This window comes from Terrapene carolina, unplaced genomic scaffold, assembly GCF_002925995.2.
Source record: "Terrapene carolina triunguis isolate 2854851 unplaced genomic scaffold, T_m_triunguis-2.0 Scaffold136, whole genome shotgun sequence".
In the NCBI taxonomy this organism is placed as follows: domain Eukaryota; kingdom Metazoa; phylum Chordata; order Testudines; family Emydidae; genus Terrapene; species Terrapene triunguis.
Window position 1 is genome coordinate 6,496,210 of NW_020664487.1, and position 17,989 is coordinate 6,514,198.

General features: G+C 49.2%; 1 protein-coding gene across 1 annotated transcript in view; it reads right to left on the reverse strand.

The window, feature by feature from the left end:
- BTC (betacellulin) overlaps positions 1-17,698 on the reverse strand; it is a 32,290-nt gene extending 14,592 nt beyond the window's left edge. Inside the window, exons 1-2 of the mRNA XM_026653324.1 lie at positions 17,569-17,698; positions 5,587-5,682 (exon numbers count right to left, since the gene is read on the reverse strand). Coding sequence (XP_026509109.1) covers positions 5,587-5,682; positions 17,569-17,623 — 151 coding nt within the window. The 5' untranslated portion in view covers positions 17,624-17,698. The remainder of the gene's footprint in view (positions 1-5,586; positions 5,683-17,568) is intronic.
- Positions 17,699-17,989: the final 291 nt, after the last annotated feature.

A 17,989-nucleotide genomic window follows, 5' to 3' on the forward strand; every position in this document is an offset into this window, starting at 1 on the left:
CTGGAGAGCCCACAGGGACTGTCCGTGACTCCATGGCAAGACTGTCACAGGGATCCGGGAGTTCACATTTGTTACAGAGTTGGTGAAATCTAGGTATAGAACATACCACCAGGTTGGTGTGTGCACCCTGTGGTTGGCGCACTCAGTCGTGAACCACTCCAGACAGCATGACGATATCCACCCATAGATGGCTGGAGACTTGAGACCCACAGGGGTACCCTGGAGGGGGGGCAGTTAACCCTAGAATTGATTGAACATGGTTAACCCTACGAACCATGTTACAACAGGGTCCCTGGACATGGCTGTCACTGGAACCCTGGGTGGGTACTTGGGGGCGGTGGGTAGGGTAAGCGAGCTCTTCTGGCCCGTATTTGAGCACAGCTCTATACACCGAGTAGGGTATCGGAGAGGTATTCCTACTCAAAGCCATATTGCTGTGTGAGCCAAGGAGCCGTCACACACATGAGCAGATGTTCCCCTTGTCTATGGCATGGCTCCTCTCGCCCAGGAGGGTAGGGTCTCATAGCACCACCCAGCACAAAGTGAATAATAAAAATGACTTGCAAAAAAGAAAAAGTAAGTGTACAGTTGTGACGGGGCATTAACAATCATGACCCTCAAGTCAGGAAATCCCAGCTGTCCAAGTTGCTCCAATCACAGCAACGGCTGCAATGAACATCCTACTTCTCCCACAGACAACACTCGCAGCATTAATATTCTAAAGGTTACGTGTAAAAACCAGAAGTAGACATTATCACATAGGCACAACATGGCTTTATGGACCCCATATGATGAGTGGGATTTCCTGACTCTGGAAGGCCTGATAATGCAGCCTTTGTTCTGTGTGAGAGAGATGTCCCGGGCATGTCACAGAAAGGAGGAAGAGGGAAATAATCTTGGCTACCTGCCTGGGGAGGTTACCAGCTTTCCCAGCAGAACCTGCCGGGCTCCCCAGACTAGCAGCTCTTCCCTGGGCAGAGCTCTTCAGTGCTGTAAGTTCCCGGTCACCGCAGTTCGAGTCAAGCCAGCTTCAATTCTGGCCTCTAACGGGACTCCACAAACATGTTGAATGCTATTCAGTGTGAATTATTTGGCCTCCTCTAGCCCAGTCCCCTGCACTCATGGCAGGACTAAGTATTATCTCAACCATCCCTGACAGGTGTTTGTCCAACCTGCTCTTAAAAATCTCCAATGATGGAGATTCTACAACCTCCCTAGGGAATTCATTCCAATACTGGTCACTATTTGTCAATCAACGTTCTCATCTGCAAATGTTAAAGCTGATTTTGTCAGGTCATTGCAAAACACACACACACACACACACACACACACACACCACTCTTCACCTCCATGTCCTGCACAGAATATGGTACAAGGCCATTTGGCACTGTTATATCCACATTTCACAGATTTACATGGTACCACACTCCCACAAGAGCACTTGCTCCTCCAGATATTCTGAAGCTTATCAAGTGAGACATTGTCTGGTACAATTTTTGGAAACAGATTTGGAACGGTCATTGCATATCCACCCATACTGAAGTGGATCGAGTGCTGATGCACGGGGAGCCAAAACATTTTCCCACACACATCTGAAGATGTGCTTGTTTGACGTTTTTCTATAAATGCTTCACAGCTGGTGATAAGGAACTGAGCGCTTTGGTGTTTACATGGTACCTTTGCCAATTTATGCGGCAGATGATTTCTACCGTGCTTCAGACACGGTGGCACAATTTGAGTGTCTGTAGCATGCAGTCATGAATTTGGCTGCCCAGCAGAGAAGGAAACACGTAGCTTGCAGGATCTTCACCACAAGGCCAAAATAGGAAGTTCCTGTACCATAGTCTAAGAGTGCGCGGGCAGCTAGGAGTCCTGGTACAATGTTCCGGTGTTGCCCAGCAGTAGTACAGCTGTCCATTACAGCTCTCTCAGACTGGGGGTTCCGTGATCACTAAAAACGTTACGCACTCTTCAAGCTAATGGTGCAAGAGGTAGGGCAAGTACATCAGCATCACCTGATAACGCCAACTTCCCAATGGTTGCTCTTTTGCAACCCGCACCGTTTGTTGTGCAAGGATGTCGTTGGCTTCCTCATCCAAGCTGGCCATAGATCTTCTCTGTTGATCACCACACCTGCCTGGTTTATTTCAACTGGGAGGATGTTGTGTCTGCCTGCAATAACCAGCTAGTGCGTCGCTGGTGAAACGTCTTGTCTTGAATGAGTTCTGCACAAAATGATGTCAATCAACTGTTTCTTATTTTCAGTTACTGTCAAGACAATTTTCAGTGGAGGCAGCTGTCTACTTGTACTCAACTGATGCACTCTGCTTGCTTCTGTAGCTCTGTTAGATCCTGTGACACTCTTTGTGCTGAAGTCTTTGCCCCTGTCAAAGACAAGTCATACATCATTTGCTGCGAAAGTGACTTCTTCTGAAGTATGTCTAGTTGACACCTCTGTCAGCAGCTGCTTCTTTAGGTTAGATTTAGCCTGGCAATCCTCATGTCACCAGAGGCAGTGAACGTTGACGTTGGTACAGGAGTGAATGCTTGTGACAAAATATTCTTGAGGTCAACCTCTCATGAACTTGATTGTAGGCCTATCGCTCTTGAATAGATAAGGTTGGTGTCAAATACCTTTGTTGGACCAACCTGTACATGCTTTTTGGTCACCACCAGCATCTCTTCTATCCTCGGTATTGTGTCACAGCCCCCGGCAGGCCAGTTACGTTCAAATTCTTGTATTTAGCAAATTCCAGTTGTAAGTGCATCATCGGCATTGACTGGTGCCACACTACTATTGCCTCTGTGTGCTTAGATGGGCTTAAGGGACTGATGCATACCTCTAGCTTCTTAACAATGACTTCTCTGTTCATTGCATCTGCAACAATCCTAGGCTTCATTTCTTCTTTAGGGATCTCTTGTATTGTATTTGATGTGTGCTTGGTTTATAATATGTTAGCGTCTATAACTGTTCAAGAGTGGAAAAATAATTCTCATGAGTGAATATGTAAGAATTTGTTAAGTGAGCACGCTCAGAGTACAGAAATATGCCTTCTGCCCGAGTTCGAGTGGGGAGGAAGGGGCTGTATTAGCAAAGTATACTGATACAGACATTACATGTTACCTCCTAGCTAATTATGTTCCATGACAAAATATTACTGAAGTTTTCATTAAAAATAATTGAAATTCAATGAAAGTGGTTTCACTGTCATCTGGTTCCTAAAGCAGGAGGAGGTGGTAATAAGTACTCCGATTTCAAAATGCTCAACAGTGACACGGTGTGATCAGGCAGTTTCTTTGAATTTAGGGTCTTGAAATTCAGAAGTCTCACACACACCCAGCGCTTGCATTTGGCTACTGGACTCGAATGTGTCACCACTAGATCATAGATCCCAATTACATCAGGAATGGCCTAAGGGGGGGATTTTAAACTGTTGGGTGTATCATAAAGAAATGAGTTTGTTTGCCTTGCAAGCAGCAGCTGATGGACGCTGCTCTCATTTAAGTTGTAATACCAGCCTACAAAACAGCAGCCCGAACGGCAGCCCCATGTCTATGTCTCCCTGAAAGAGAGGACAGTACCGCAGCCGCAGCCAGATCTTGCGATGAGTGCAGGATTGGAGGAGGGAAAACAGGTGTCCGAAGTGGAAATCCCATGCTGCCAGGGGAAAACGTTCTAGCGTGGGCATGGCAAACTGGCTGAAAATCAGTTCCGAAAATCATTCCATTACAGGCAATGCACTGAGTTTCCCCAGCTCATTAAGGCTCCCATTATCAATGCATTCCGTACGGTCAGAGTTTCCTGGCATCGCAATTCACCGGTTAGAAGGCTGAAATGAATCTAACTTACCTCTCTAACATACTGCTGCTCTCGGTTTGTAGTATTTCTTTAAGGAAGGCCATTCTAAATTCTTCCTACATGTTACCAATAAAAATAAGTGTGGCCCACTGACAAAGTCGCAAGTGTGCACGCTGCTTTAGTTTCTCTTTCTTCAAATTGTAACGATACAACTGTAGGAGGGATTTTCACATCTCCTTGGCCTAACTCGGCTCTCACCGAAATCAAAGGTAAGACTCCCACTGACTTTGATGACAGCTGAGTAAGGCCCATGCTGAGTGCTTTAGAAAAATCCCACCTTTATATTGTTATTTTTTAAAATACAAATAGGATTTAAAATGTTTTATTCTTTAAAGTCTCTTTTCAGTAGATACCGAATTTTTGCTGCATTGATCCTTTTTGTGCGAGTGGCTGATACTTTGTCATCTTGCTGCCATACAAGTGTGGCCCGTAAGTATCCCATTTCCTACCATCGGCCAGGATGACAGTCAGTGATACCCCTTCCTAATCCCTTGTTTCCACACCAGGTAAAGCAAAGTTAACAAGATCTTCACGCAGCACCACTGTTGCACTGGGGAGATCTTGGTTAATTTCATTTGGGGGCTTTGTTTCAAACAGGTGGGGAACAAGGGCACAAAACTGAGCCTAAAGAAAATAATTGGTACATTATATCAAGATGTACCCGTCTGACCTGATCCCAGCAGAAAGTAGCCTTCTGCTATTTTATGGGTGGCAGGAAGCCACCAAAATTCAATTAATTCCTACGTCTGATTTTGCCCATATTAGATAGAAGTCTAAGGGAGTCAGACTATGAGTTGGGGAGCAGTGACAACTCCCTAAGGGATTTTCCCTCAAGTCTCCTGCTCTTTTCAGAGCATGATGCTATACCCACGTTGCTACGATACATGCTCACAAGAGATAGGCACGCGCATGTCAGGGAAGCAATAGACCCACATTTGGGCAATGGCAGTTCTGATGCTTCTTTAAGACCATCTGGGTCCGATGTATAAATTACACTGGGGTCAATGGGTCCCAGGTGTGCATATCCGAAGGCTAAAAAAACCTGGGATGAAGGACATGCAGAAAGCATAAGAAAGTATCGCTGGCACACTGCAGTCCTGGCAACCAGATCGGGGGGGAGGGGGGGAATTCCCTTACTGGATAACATGAGCTGCATCCACGTGAGTGGAGTCTAAATGCAGCTGAGAAGGCCTGAAACGCCAGCAGCACATTCCATAACCACTGCCCAGTGACAGCTCGGGGTAAGGGCTTTTGAATTCTCCCTCTTATGATGCAGCAATAAACAGCATGATCATAAGGAAGTCTAGTGGAACCATGGCCAGCGTTAACCTTGTCAGTGTGCACCAGGAACAGGACAATTAGCTCTTTGATGAGGCACGGGATAAATGGTTTGCAAAACTGAATCCAGAACAGTTTGCAGTGTAAAGAGTTTTATTTCAGGAGTTGCATGCAGTGCTGCCACATCCCCGAGGCAGACACCTAGGGGCTCGTTAACATTATCTTTCATTTTCAGGCTGCAAAGACACAGTTATTAAAATACTGTTGCAGAATCAGTATGCACCTTGCAGGCCTGTCTACCCCAGGATGGACACTGGAGCATTGAAAATGCCTTGGCTGTTTGCAGCACCAGGCCAGAAAGCACCACTGAGACCTATACTGACTGTACCATTTCAACTCATTGGTTTGCTTTTAACCTGAATCAGTATCTTGTTATAACGCAGAATTACCTGCACAGTCCTCCGGAGAACTGCATATGGGCCTCTTCACTCCGTAGTCAGCAGTCACGTTCCAGCTGGCACCCACACCGTTGAAAACGGCTAGGCCTTCAATTAAAACAAAAAGAGGTTACACCAGGATCTTCAAAGGACTCTGTTTGCTCTGGCTAGGTGCGGGGTAGACGCTACCACCGATAGCTAGCTGGGAATTAGAAAGGCCTGAGCCTAATTTACAAATCTGGTGCACATTCCCGGCCACACCCCTGTGCGTCGCCTCTGCTCACCTGTGGAGTGGAATGGAGCGCCAAGCAACGTCACCGCACGTTTCATTAGGGACCTAACCTGACCAATGTCCCCTACTTTTATCACTTTGAAACATGGGACAACGATATGCCAATGAGTGAAGGGAAAGTAACGACTGGGTTAGAGGGAAGATCACTACTCTTTAAGGCTCATGCCGTCTGATGGATTCCTTGGCCACGTAATTCCTATTAGGCCAAAACTCTAGCAATCAACACACACGCGCTGAGTGAAGCAAGGTGATCTTGGAACTGCACAACACGGCCTCCCTCCCCTGCACAAGCAAGAGAAAGTGTGCCTGGCTCACTCTGGCAAATACCTCGTCATTAACATTTTAAGCCTTACCACACCCAGCCCAGCAGCAATCGGGCAGGGTCCCGCACTATCACACAGGAAAGCCGTGGTCGGAGCGGTCTTGGCACGCCTGCCCCCTCAGCTGGCAGGGAGATGGCACGGGGCGGCGGGCTCCCAGAAAGGCCAGCAAGAGGCAAGGACATAGGATAGGAGAGAGGGGCCTGAGCTCAGAAAGCAGGGGGTCAGGCTCTCTCTGTGGGGCAGGCTGAACTGCCCCGTTAAGGGAGGGGGTTGGGCCCTGTGATAACATGGGGCCACAGTGGCATTCTCATTGGCGCCCATGGGAAAGGCAGGAAGTTACGGGACTGGTGCTCAGTACAGGTCTGTGCTGCTTCCAGCACCGCACAGGACGGAAACAGCCGAAGGGCAAATGCACAGCACCTGTGGGTACCACTGCTGCCGCCTCTGCCAACTCTCCCCTTTCCCCCATCCTAGTGTCTCCCCCTTTCATCCCACTTCCAGCTACTGGCCCCCTGGAGGTCCTAGCCAGCACGCCCTCTCCTGCCCTGCTCAGAGGGAGAGCAGCATGCAGCAGCAGATACTCATTCGCGCTGCTCCTCACAATGCTGCATGGGGCAGGGAAGCAGGCAGAAGGCTGGGAAGAAGCAGCACTTCATTACTGGAACCAGAGCCCCTAGCACCTCTAGGCAGAGCCTTTTCTTTCTCACCTCCTCTCCTGAGCAGGCAAGCCCAGCCGCCTTTCCCTTCTCCCTCGACCCACCCTTCGCCGCTGTGGGGAAACCCACAAGAGGCTCCTTTCGCACCCTACCCGCGTCCGGGGCGGGATCAGGGACCGAAAGTCAAGGAGAGAGAGGACAGCATTGCAGGGCGCCACTACTTATTACCATGGCCCTGCTAACTTCACGGTCCATTTTTGTAAATTTCCACATTTTAAACATCTTGAATTTCAGGGTTTCAGATATTTAAATCTGAAATTTCACAGGGTTGTAACAAAAACTACAGGGATTTAAAAATGGAAAATAAACACGTAAAGCCCTTAAGAGCATAAGAACGGCCATACTGGGTCAGACCAAAGGTCCATCTAGCCCAGTATCCTGTCTTCCAACAGTGGGCAATGCCAGGTGCCCCAAATCAGCATTTCTCAAACTAGGGGTCCCACCCAAAAGGGGGTCAGATCCCCCATTAACAGCTGAGTCAGAACTAGGATTGCTACATGACTGCTCTCGAGGCTTTTCAAACACAGCAATTGCCTTTGGTTGTGCATCAAGCTTTATCCTCAGAGATGCTTGACGATCTGCTGGGTCAATGGACCTAATTGCTTCATTTGAACATCTTGTAAAATTAAGGACAAGACTGAAACAACCTTCTCTCCTCTCCACAGAGGAACAGATGTGGGAGTGGAGTGCCGCGGATCCTTAACGAAGTCATGAGGCGAGATTGTATATGGTGGGCTTTTTGCAAGTGACCAGTGATTTTGGTACCTCAATTCAAGACACCTGAAGGCCTGATCTTCAGAAAATGTTGAGCGCCAACCCTCTGACAATGACGCCATTTCAAAGCATCTCAAAAAGTTGGATTCCTAAAAACGGAGACATCCAAAAGTCACTAGTCACTTTTAAAATCCTACCCTTACGTGTATTTCTAACTCTGCTCCTATTGATGTCAATGGGAATTTTACCAGCGATAGATCACCAGTGAGTGCCTTTGAAGAATCCAACTCCAGAGCTCCTTGCCCATAGTAGGTTATCCTTATGCATAGTTTTATACCACTGTTTAAAGGTCAGTCAAGACAATCATAGATCTGTTTTCCATTTTACTTAGCATGGGTGTCACACCTAGATCACCACAGTTAGAAACAGAAGCGATCCATCAGATCAACTGCACGACCCTGGAAATACAGAATACAGTACCCAGATAGTTAACATATCGCATATTTCACATACATGCCTTGCTGAGTTTTCTGCCTGGCTTGCTGTTCTCAGTCACTGATCTAGGATAATTGCAGGGGAAGGGCAAGCAAAACAATTCTTCTCCTTATTTTAAGCCTGCCATAATAGCGTCCAGGGGCAGTCGAGGGGAAACAGGTGAGAAGCGGCAAGTTACACCTGTTATGAGAAGAAAGAGCTCCCTCCCCTTCCTCAGCACTGTGTCCACAGAGCAAAGTCTCGACTGCGTGTAAACGTTCTGGTGGGCTATTCTGCCAACCAGCTTGTTGCACAGAGGGCAGGGTTACTGCTTTGCAGGTGGTGGGGAGGGCGGTTCTGTGTGTATTTCAGTCTCCCTGGGAACAGGCCGCACCCTCTCCAGGCATGCCTCTCATGAATGAATGCAGTCGAGCAGGGAGAGAGGTGGCGGGTCATGGAAGCAGGAGGCCGCAAAGCAGCGTCTGCTCTGAGCACATGCACCTACTCCGCACCACCACACCCACGGCCAGAGCAACACAGACCGCACCGAAGGCGGCAGCAACACACGCCTGCTTTTGAGGGACATGGGTGGGGAGAGAATCACCTCTCAACCGGCAGAGCTGCTTCTCAGCCCATGGGAAGACTGCAGTAGCTTCTGCATCCCCACACCCCTTCCGCCGGGGCAGGAGTGGGGGGGGGGGGGAAGAGGTGGATGGATCAGCACAACAGTAGATACCTTCTGGCTCCTCACAGCCCCGCCTGCCTCCAGCACCTGCTCACTGGCACACAAAGCCAAGCTTCATGGAGGCACTGCAAATTGCAGGCACGGCTCCCCCATCCCACAGACAACGGAGCCGCTCGAACCACAGGGGCAGAACTATCCCACACTCACCCCGGGATCATTCAGTCTCACAGCTGGACAGTGTATCCACACAGAAGCTAAGGCCTCAATCCCCTGACATTTGCCCACCTGCTGAATGCAAGCATGGGAGCAGTTCCATTGACATCAGACTACTCATGGGTGACGTTCAGCATAAGTCTAAGCGACAGCAGGATCAGGGCCTAAATCATTACCTTAGATGCACCTGCAGCCCTAAAAGGCCAAATGAGTACAGATCTGGGGTGCCTACTTTCAGACACCTTAAAGCGACCTGATTTTCAAAGAGTGAGCACTTAGGCCTGGTCTACACTACGAGTTTAGTTCGAATTTAGCAGCGTTAAACCGAATTAACCCTGCACCCGTCCACACAACGAAGCCATTTACTTCGACATAAAGGGCTCTTAAAATCGATTTCTGTACTCCTCCCCGACGAGGGGAGTAGCGCCGAAATCGACATTGCCATTTCGAATTAGGGTTAGTGTGGCCGCAATTCGACGCTATTGGCCTCCGGGAGCTATCCCACAGTGCACCATTGTGACCGCTCTGGACAGCAATCTGAACTCGGATGCACTGGCCAGGTAGACAGGAAAAGCCCCGCGAACTTTTGAATTTCATTTCCTGTTTGCCCAGCGTGGAGCGCTGATCAGCACAGGTGACCATGCAGTCCCAGAATCAAAAAAGAGCTCCAGCATGGACCCTACGGGAGATACAGAATCTGATCTCTGTATGGGGAGGTGAATCTGTTCTATCAGAACTCCGTTCCAAAAGACGAAATGCCAAAACATTTGAAAAAAAATCTCCAAGGCCATGATGGACAGAGGCCACACAGGGACTCGACACAGTGCTGCATGAAACTTAAGGAGCTGAGACAAGCGTACCAGAAAGCCAAAGAATCAAATGGACACTCACGGAGGGAGGGGCGACTGACGACTGTAGCTATCCCACAGTTCCCGCGCTCTCCAAAAACCATTTGAATTCTGGGTTGAGCTCCCAATGCCTGAAGGGTCAAAAACATTGTCGCGGGTGGTTCAGGGTATACGTCATCAGGTTCCCCCTCTCCCTCCCTCCCTCCGTGAAAGCAAAGGGAAAAAAATCGTTTCTCGCCTTTTTTCAGTGTCACCGTATGTCTACTGGATGCTGCTGGCAGACGTGGTGCGGCAGCGCTACACAGCAGCATCCCCTTGCCTTGCCTTGTGGACGGCAGACGGTGCAGTATGTCATCATCGTCGTCCCGTGGGTGCTCCTGGCCGGCCTCGGTGAGGTCGGTCGGGGGCGCCTGGACAAAAATGGGAATGACTCCAGGTCATTCTCTTCTTTAAGTTTTGTGTAATGGAGATTCAGTCCTGCCTGGAATATCATGCCAGCTGGAGGCTTCTGCCTCAGGCTGCTCTCCCAGTCGGCAGCACCGCGCGGTCGCACCTCCCCAGCCTACCCCTTGCTTCCAGGGCTCACAATCAGATACTTAGACCTCTACATTTTGCTGCAAATAAAAAAATTAAGCTGCCGTTTAAAACTGTCCCCCAACGTACATATCCTGGGACATTTTGTATTTTACCAATGTCAACCAAAGGCCCACACACAAATGGAGATTCAGTCCTGCCTGTGCTTCTATCCTAGTGCTGATCACAGATTCCCATTTTCAGCTATAGGCTGAGCAAGTGCAGAATGGTGGTTCACTCGACTTCGCTGTAAGGCAACCACCCTCCTCTCCCCTCCCCCCCTTTGATCGCTGCTTGCAGAGGCAATAAAGTCAGTGTTGTTTCAAATTCATGCATTCTTTATTACTTCATCACACAAATGGGGGGATAACTGCCAAGGTAGCCCGGGGGGGTGGGGGAGGAGGGAAGCAATGGGTGGGGTTGTCGAAGGGGCACCTCCTAGAATGGCATGCAGCTCATCATAGAAGTGGCATGTCTGGGGCTCTGACCCGGAGCGGCCGTTTGCCTCTCTGGTTCTTTAGTAGGCTTGCCTGATATTCTAGGCAGGACTGACTCTCCATTAGACAAAACTTAAAGAAGAGAATGACCTGGGGAGTCATTCCCATTTTTGTCCAGGTGCCCCCGACCGACCTCACCGAGGCCGGCCAGGAGCACCCATGACAGCAGCAGACGGTACAGTATGACTGGTAACCGTCTTTGCCATCTTGCAAAGGCAAGGGGATGCTGCTGTGTAGTGCTGCAGTACCGCGTCTGTCAGCAGCATCCAGTAGACATACGGTGACAGTGAAAAAAGGCAGAACGGGCTCCATGGTTGCCGTGCTATGGCGTCTGCCCGGGCAATCCAGGGAAAAGGGCGCAAAATGATTGTCTGCCGTTGCTTTCACGGAGGGAGGATTGACTGATGACATTTACCCATAACCACCTGAGACAAATTTTTGGCCCCATCAGGCATTGGGAGCTCAACCCATAATTCCAATGGGCGGGGGAGACCACGGGAGCTATGGGATAGCTACCCACAGTGCAACACTCCGGAAGTTGACGGTAGCCTTGGGACATGGACGCACACCGCCGAATTAATGTGCTTAGTGTGGCCGCATGCACTCGACTTTATACAATCTGTTGCCAAAAATCGAATTCTGTAAAATTAGAGTAATCCCGTAGTGTAGACATACCTTTAGCATTTTCTGAAAATCAGGCCCCTTTCAGATTGGGTCTCTACAACTGGAGGCAGCCAAAATTGTCAGTCGCTTATGAAAATCTTGGCTTAAATGTCTAATATGACTCAAATTCAGGAACTGTAGAATAGCAAAATAAAGCTACTGCAAAACCAGTGTAATTGTAGCTGGACAGAACTCCCTTCTCTCCTGAATTGTTAATACGGCAGCAATCAAGCGCCATCACATTCTAGGAAATGGGACAAAGGATCTATCCCACGTGTTAAATATAGAGCCAGTCCCATGTCAGGAAGCCTTTCCCGCCAAGTATTTCGCACTCAGTCTATACCAAGGCACTGCTGTTTTAAAGCTTTCGGTTTAACTAACTTCATTTTAGTTCCATGCTTAGGGTCCAATCCTGCACATGCCTACCCGCCCTGAGTAACCTGGCTAGGATGACAAAATTCCCTTGCTCTCCCAGTGGTTGGCAGAGATAAGGACCTGGATGACCGCTGGCTGGATTAAATTCAGTCTGGGTGAGAGAGAGGGGATGCTGACTCTCTCCCACTGACCTGCTGGGACACCTTGGGCAAGACATTTCCCCTCTGTTCAGAAGCCAGTGGGAGGGCTGTCCAGAGTAAACATGAAGGGACTGGGGCTCTAAAAGGCTAATTACAGGGGGTCATGGCTCCAGGTTTCATAGGACTGTCGTCCAATCACAAGTTATTGGACTCAGTGGCGTTCACCTACTTAGAAGAAAAGAATAATTCCGTCTGCCACACAAATTACTGGGTTATCCAGGAGATCAGACTTGAATCAGGGGTCGGCAACCTTTCAGAAGTGCTGTGCCGAGTCTTCATTTATTCACTCTAATTTAAGGTTTCGCATGCCAGTCATACATTTTAACGTTTTTAGAAGGTCTCTTTCTATAAGTCTATAATATATAACTAAACTATTGTTGTATGTCAAGTAAATAAGGTTTTTAAAATGTTTAAGAAGCTTCATTTAAAATTAAATTAAAATGCAGAGCCCCCTGGACCAGTGGCCAGGACCCGGGCAGCGTGAGTGCCACTGAAAATCAGCTTGCGTGCCACCTTTGGCACGCATGCCATAGGTTGCCTACCCCTGGACTAGATGATTAAACATAGTGGTCTCTTCTGGCCTTAACATCTATGAATGGAGTCCAGGACAGGTAGCTCCCCACAAACTTTAGCAGGATCGTGTGGGCTCCCCAAAGCAACTGAGTTTGTCATCAACTCTTTTGAGCCTTCCAGCAACAATAACAAACATTTTCCTGCCAAACCCCATAAGAACCCCCTTAGCTGGCCAGTCAATAAGAAAACGATATTGTACATTATGCATAATTTCTTAATGACAGTGTCTGCGCGCACACTAATTTTATTGACACAAGAGTACTCAGAGCTTGCCAGTCCAAAAATCCCCACGCTGCAGGACAGCTACAGCCCAGAGTAGCGCAAATTCTATTCAATTACACTACACTGGGAAGTAACAAATCTCTGAATGTGCAGAAACCCCTGGGAGCACATCTTATACCCCAACTGGCATGTTAAAGGTCCTAGTGGACTCCACAAAAGCACAGGCACTTTTGTGCCCAGCCCCTCCCCACCCATGCAGCCCAAACCCCATGGACCAGTAATGAAAGGGCACATATGGAGTGAAGCAGGTTGATGCTGGGAAGGCAGTACTCCCCTCTGCTATGCATTCCCCAAAGACCCAGATCTGCCAGGCCCAAGTCCCTTCCACTCAAAGGTAGACGGAATAACGCGTGCCTCCTCTCTGTACAAACAATGGACTTTCAACTTACAAGTCTTATTTAAAATGGGTGAGCTGAAATCTAGCATATCAGGGTAGGGACGAAAGCAGCCCGAAGCCCGCAGAATATTAAAATATTTGTTGCCCTGATTTCACTAAAACACTGCAACACAAAAAGAGAATGCCCTGCTTATCATCAGGCATTAGTTTCTATGGGTTTTAAGGCTACCGAGAATGCCTAGGACCCAGATCCAAATTCACAGGTTTGTGTGGCAATCTTGGCAGACTGTCACTGCAGGAATACCTGGAAATAATCATTTCTGACCCCCTGCCCAGGACAGGGGCAGTGTGTGTTCAGACAGAAATCAGAGCCAACTACAGACAACACTGCACACAGTATGTCAAAATAGGGTAACCAGATAGCAAGTGTAAAAAACTGGGACAGGGGGTGGGGGGTAATAGGAGCCTATATAAGAAAAAGCCCCCAAAATCGGGACTGTCCCTATAAAAATCGGAACATCTGGTCACCCTATGTCAAAAGAAAGTAAGTTACCACTTGTATATAGGACTTGGAAAAGTTACTCAGTGTCTACTAGCCCCCGGACTAAGCGTAATCATCAGGCAAAGACACACTGGTACCCCAGACACACAATCCCAAATCCCCCAAGGGCCACGTCCCCCCCATCCCCCCAAATCCCAACTCACACCTTATCCTGCTCAGTCCCCCGGCCCCGAAGACCTTGCTCTCCCACCAGCTGAATGCTGCCCCCCCTCCAAGTCACTTAATACTGGGCAGCCCCACCCTTGCCAATAAATCTGTATGCGCTGGGGTGACAGCAGTTTCAACTCGTAGGGTCCCCTACACACAGAGCCCTCTGCTGACGTGCACCCCCCTCCATGAAGAAGTGGTAGCAGCCCCACTCTGCAGCATCCTATTGTAAACAATGGGGGCCAGGTCCCTTCCCCAGCTGCCTCCACACCCCACTCTACAATAGCAGCCCCCCAGCTAGGGCAGCAGTCTCTCTGCCGGCTCAGGCAGACATGCCTGCATCGGTTTGCACTGCGCTTGTATCTGAAGGTTCTCTCGGCAACCCCAAGGACTGGAGACGTATGGCCAGAAAGAACTCAGCTGACATGAAGACACCTATACGCGGTGGATGGATTTGGCAGCTGCTAGGCATGAAGTCCTTTTGAAAATCCAACCATGAATTCCCACACACACCCAGCCCTCCCCCAATGAAACCTTTGCCATCAGCAGGATCTCTCACCTGATAAAACCACCAACTCACTCTGGCTAAGTGGATTCGTCACGCCCTGCTGATGTACATATAAAAGGCCATCGTTGTTTATTTAAATGGAGTTACTAAGAAGGGATTAGGAACAGTGTCCTGTTCTGCTGTTGGTTTTCATACGCCTGTAAAAAGCCCAGAATTCTGGATAGTGAACTGTGCTGTGCGGCGTTCACATGCTCCATAAAGCCGGCAGGAACCCAGCACTTCTCTGAAAGTTGGTAAAACATTTTATAGGGCAACTTTCATCAGGGTTGTATACTTCTAAAAAGGGTTTTTAAAAAAAATAAAACAAAACAGGACCTTTAAAGATTACTTCACCACCACCCCCCAAGATGGCGAGAACATTTCAATCCAGCCTTAGGTAAAGCAAAGCCTTTAAAATGGAGACCCTGCCGTGAAAACACAGGTGAGATGGGTCTATTTTTCTAGCCGCATGCTCCATTCCCATTGATACTGATTGTTATAGACGCACACTGAGAGGAAACAGCACAGGCATTCTCAAAACAACCAACCTGGATCATCTGAAGTCTTGGGGATCCTGTGAATGGGAGACCTCAGAAGATTGGAAAGGGAGGATTAATTCCATCCCGAGTGCCCACAGAAATACATATCTAACAACACACGTGGAGTACAGCCTCATGACGACGCAGGGGAGCTTCCCCTGGTATCACTACATGCACTCGGAGAACAGACCTTCAGCCTGATGGGACAGATAAGCATTGAAACCCCACACCTCATACTAATGCTGGACTGAATGGCAGGTTTAAAGCCCCACACGAATCAAATTGAAAACCGCACCTCTGCAAACAGTGAGGGCAACCCAACCCACCGAAGGGAACATACACAGGGGAAATATTACGAACTTGTGCCCTTTCTAGCTTCTTTATCATGTACAAGATGGCTTGAAGGGCTTGTTGTTGGAAATTTATTTCCTCTCCCACCTCAGGTCCCAATGCCCCTGGAAGACAGTGTCCTGACCGGACAAGCAGTGAAACGACAGCACAAAGGCAAAGTGGAGCAATTGTGAAGGAAAGTGATTATTAGCCAGTTGTAACTCCAATAACTCTGCTGCACATTAGAAAAGAGCTGGGCTTGTTACAAGATTCAGCGAAGGGGTGGCAGCACACATCACCAGGCCTCCACCGGCTCCGCCATTGAAAGCAAGACTTGACATTCCTACCGTGTCGATGGCCTTGTCTACTCTAGGCAGTGTTGCTGCTCTAACCATACCAGTATAGTTAAAGCAGCAAAGAAAATCCTAGTGTGACATAGTTACACCAGTGGAAGAGTGCTTTTAAGCTTAGACAAAGCCTAAGACTGAAAAACAAAATTATTAAAAAAAAAAAAAAGACTTTTGGACCCTCTTTATACATCTTAAAGGATTAAAATATGAGATAAGCCTAAATCTTGTAAAAATCCTTTACAGTTCATCTTTAGGGCTGATATTATATCGGGGTGGGGCAGGGTGGGGGAGCCAAGAAACCACCACTTTTGCTAACAACTCATTAAATCTGTCCATCCCTCAAATACTTGCAAGGCACTCCCATTAGAAGTCAGCGGCTCAGAATTACCATAGAGCCCATTCTGACAGGTTTAATCTCAAAGTTACCAGGCTTCTCCCATGTTATTTTAGGTTGGGTTTTCTCTTCCCCTTCCATGAGATTTTTCTTGGTGTTTTTTTTTAAACAATCATTTAAATGACTCCGTTGAGAGATGGAATAAGGACCATGCAGAGGAGCCTGGAACAGCTGTGATGTTTCAGGCATGCATTTTAGGCTAATAAGCAGCAATTCAACCATTAACTGATAAACATGTATTTTGTTAAAAACTGCACATGGCTTACCAACTTACACGCTAGCCAAAAAACCCTTTACTATTTATTCTCAGATGTTAAGAGCCATCCAACATCTAAAGGGGTTTGGGGTTCTTTTTGTTTTCTGAAAGCTTTAAACAGGACATGTTTTGAGCATAGAAGATTTTGGGGCCACACTTTATAAAGTATATCTTCAATCTAAATCGCTAATAAGGATTAAGAGATACTATATACCTGTTACCAACACCAGTACTGTGTTCTACATGGTTATAAGTGCATCAGTCAAAGCTGTTCTTGATTGTTATAACCCAGGTGTGGACTATACCAACTGATCAACCATTTGCAAGACAGCTATTAATCACTTATTAACCTTTCACGTGCCATTGATAAATGCCCCCTTAATCTACAGGGTGACTGATTCTTCAGTTACTTTGGTCAAGGAGCCCAATAGTCTATTGGTGTCTCCTGCTTAGAGGGCTAATGGCTCTGACCACATCCTTCCAGCAGCCATCCCCCCCCCCCCCCCCCCCCCCCCCACCACCTGATGAGGTTTTTAACTGAAAATACCTCAAAGGGCCTATGCAGAAAACTGCAGCTTTCAAACAGGGCACACCAGGTGTTTTGTAGCCAGATACACTCAATGCTCTAACCCCGATCTCTGGCTCCAGGACCGCACCGTGCCAGGATGTAAGAAACAACCCAGTTTTCAGGGCCAGGAGCATGGGAGGGAGGGCAAAGCCCCTCGCTACACCGCGCAGCGCTGTGTTTTCTGCAGCTACCCCCAGCTCCCCCGCTCTTGCTCGGGGCGGATTTGGAAAGCCCGGGGACCCAGAACCCCCTGGAGCCAGGGTGGGGGCCAGCGAGGTCACCCTGCAAACAGCCAGGCTGCCGAGCCCCTGGGCCCCCCAGGAAGGGCCGAATCGGCCCATCTGCCACCTTTGAGTTGGGGGCTTTCCCCCGCCGGGTGCAAACAGCGGGCAGGGCAGGCAGCGGGGCTCTCCCTCCCCCCGCAACCGCAGCAGCGACGCCCCTCTCCCGGCAGCGCCCCCGGAGCCACCCCGCTCCCATTGCAGCAGCAGGTGGGAGCTGCCCTTTGCCCCCCCCCCAGCCCGTCCTCTCCTTACCCAGCGCCAGCGCCAGCAGCAGCCCGGGGCCGCTGCCCAGGACCACCGCGTCCATCCGAGCCCCGGGGCGGGGGGAGCAGCCGGCTCCAGCGGCAGCACCCGGGCAGCGCGCGCCCCGCAGCGCGAATAAACCCGGCCGCGGCAGGGATCGAACCGGCGCAGCCCGCCCCCTGCCGGCGGCCCGGGGCGCAGAGCGCGCGCCGCTTCCCATTGGCTCTGGAGCGGGCCGGGAGTCGCGCGCCCCGGGGCCTTATGGCCATTCTCCGCCCGCCTCGCGCCCCCAGCGCTGCGCTGCAGGCACGAGGGAGCGCTGGGCAGCGGGGGCAAGGACGTGTGGTGGACACAACGCCCAGGGCGGGGGTGAACACGCAGCTTGCAAGCTAAGCTGGTGAAAGACCCTTGTGTCCATCCACGCGCCGGG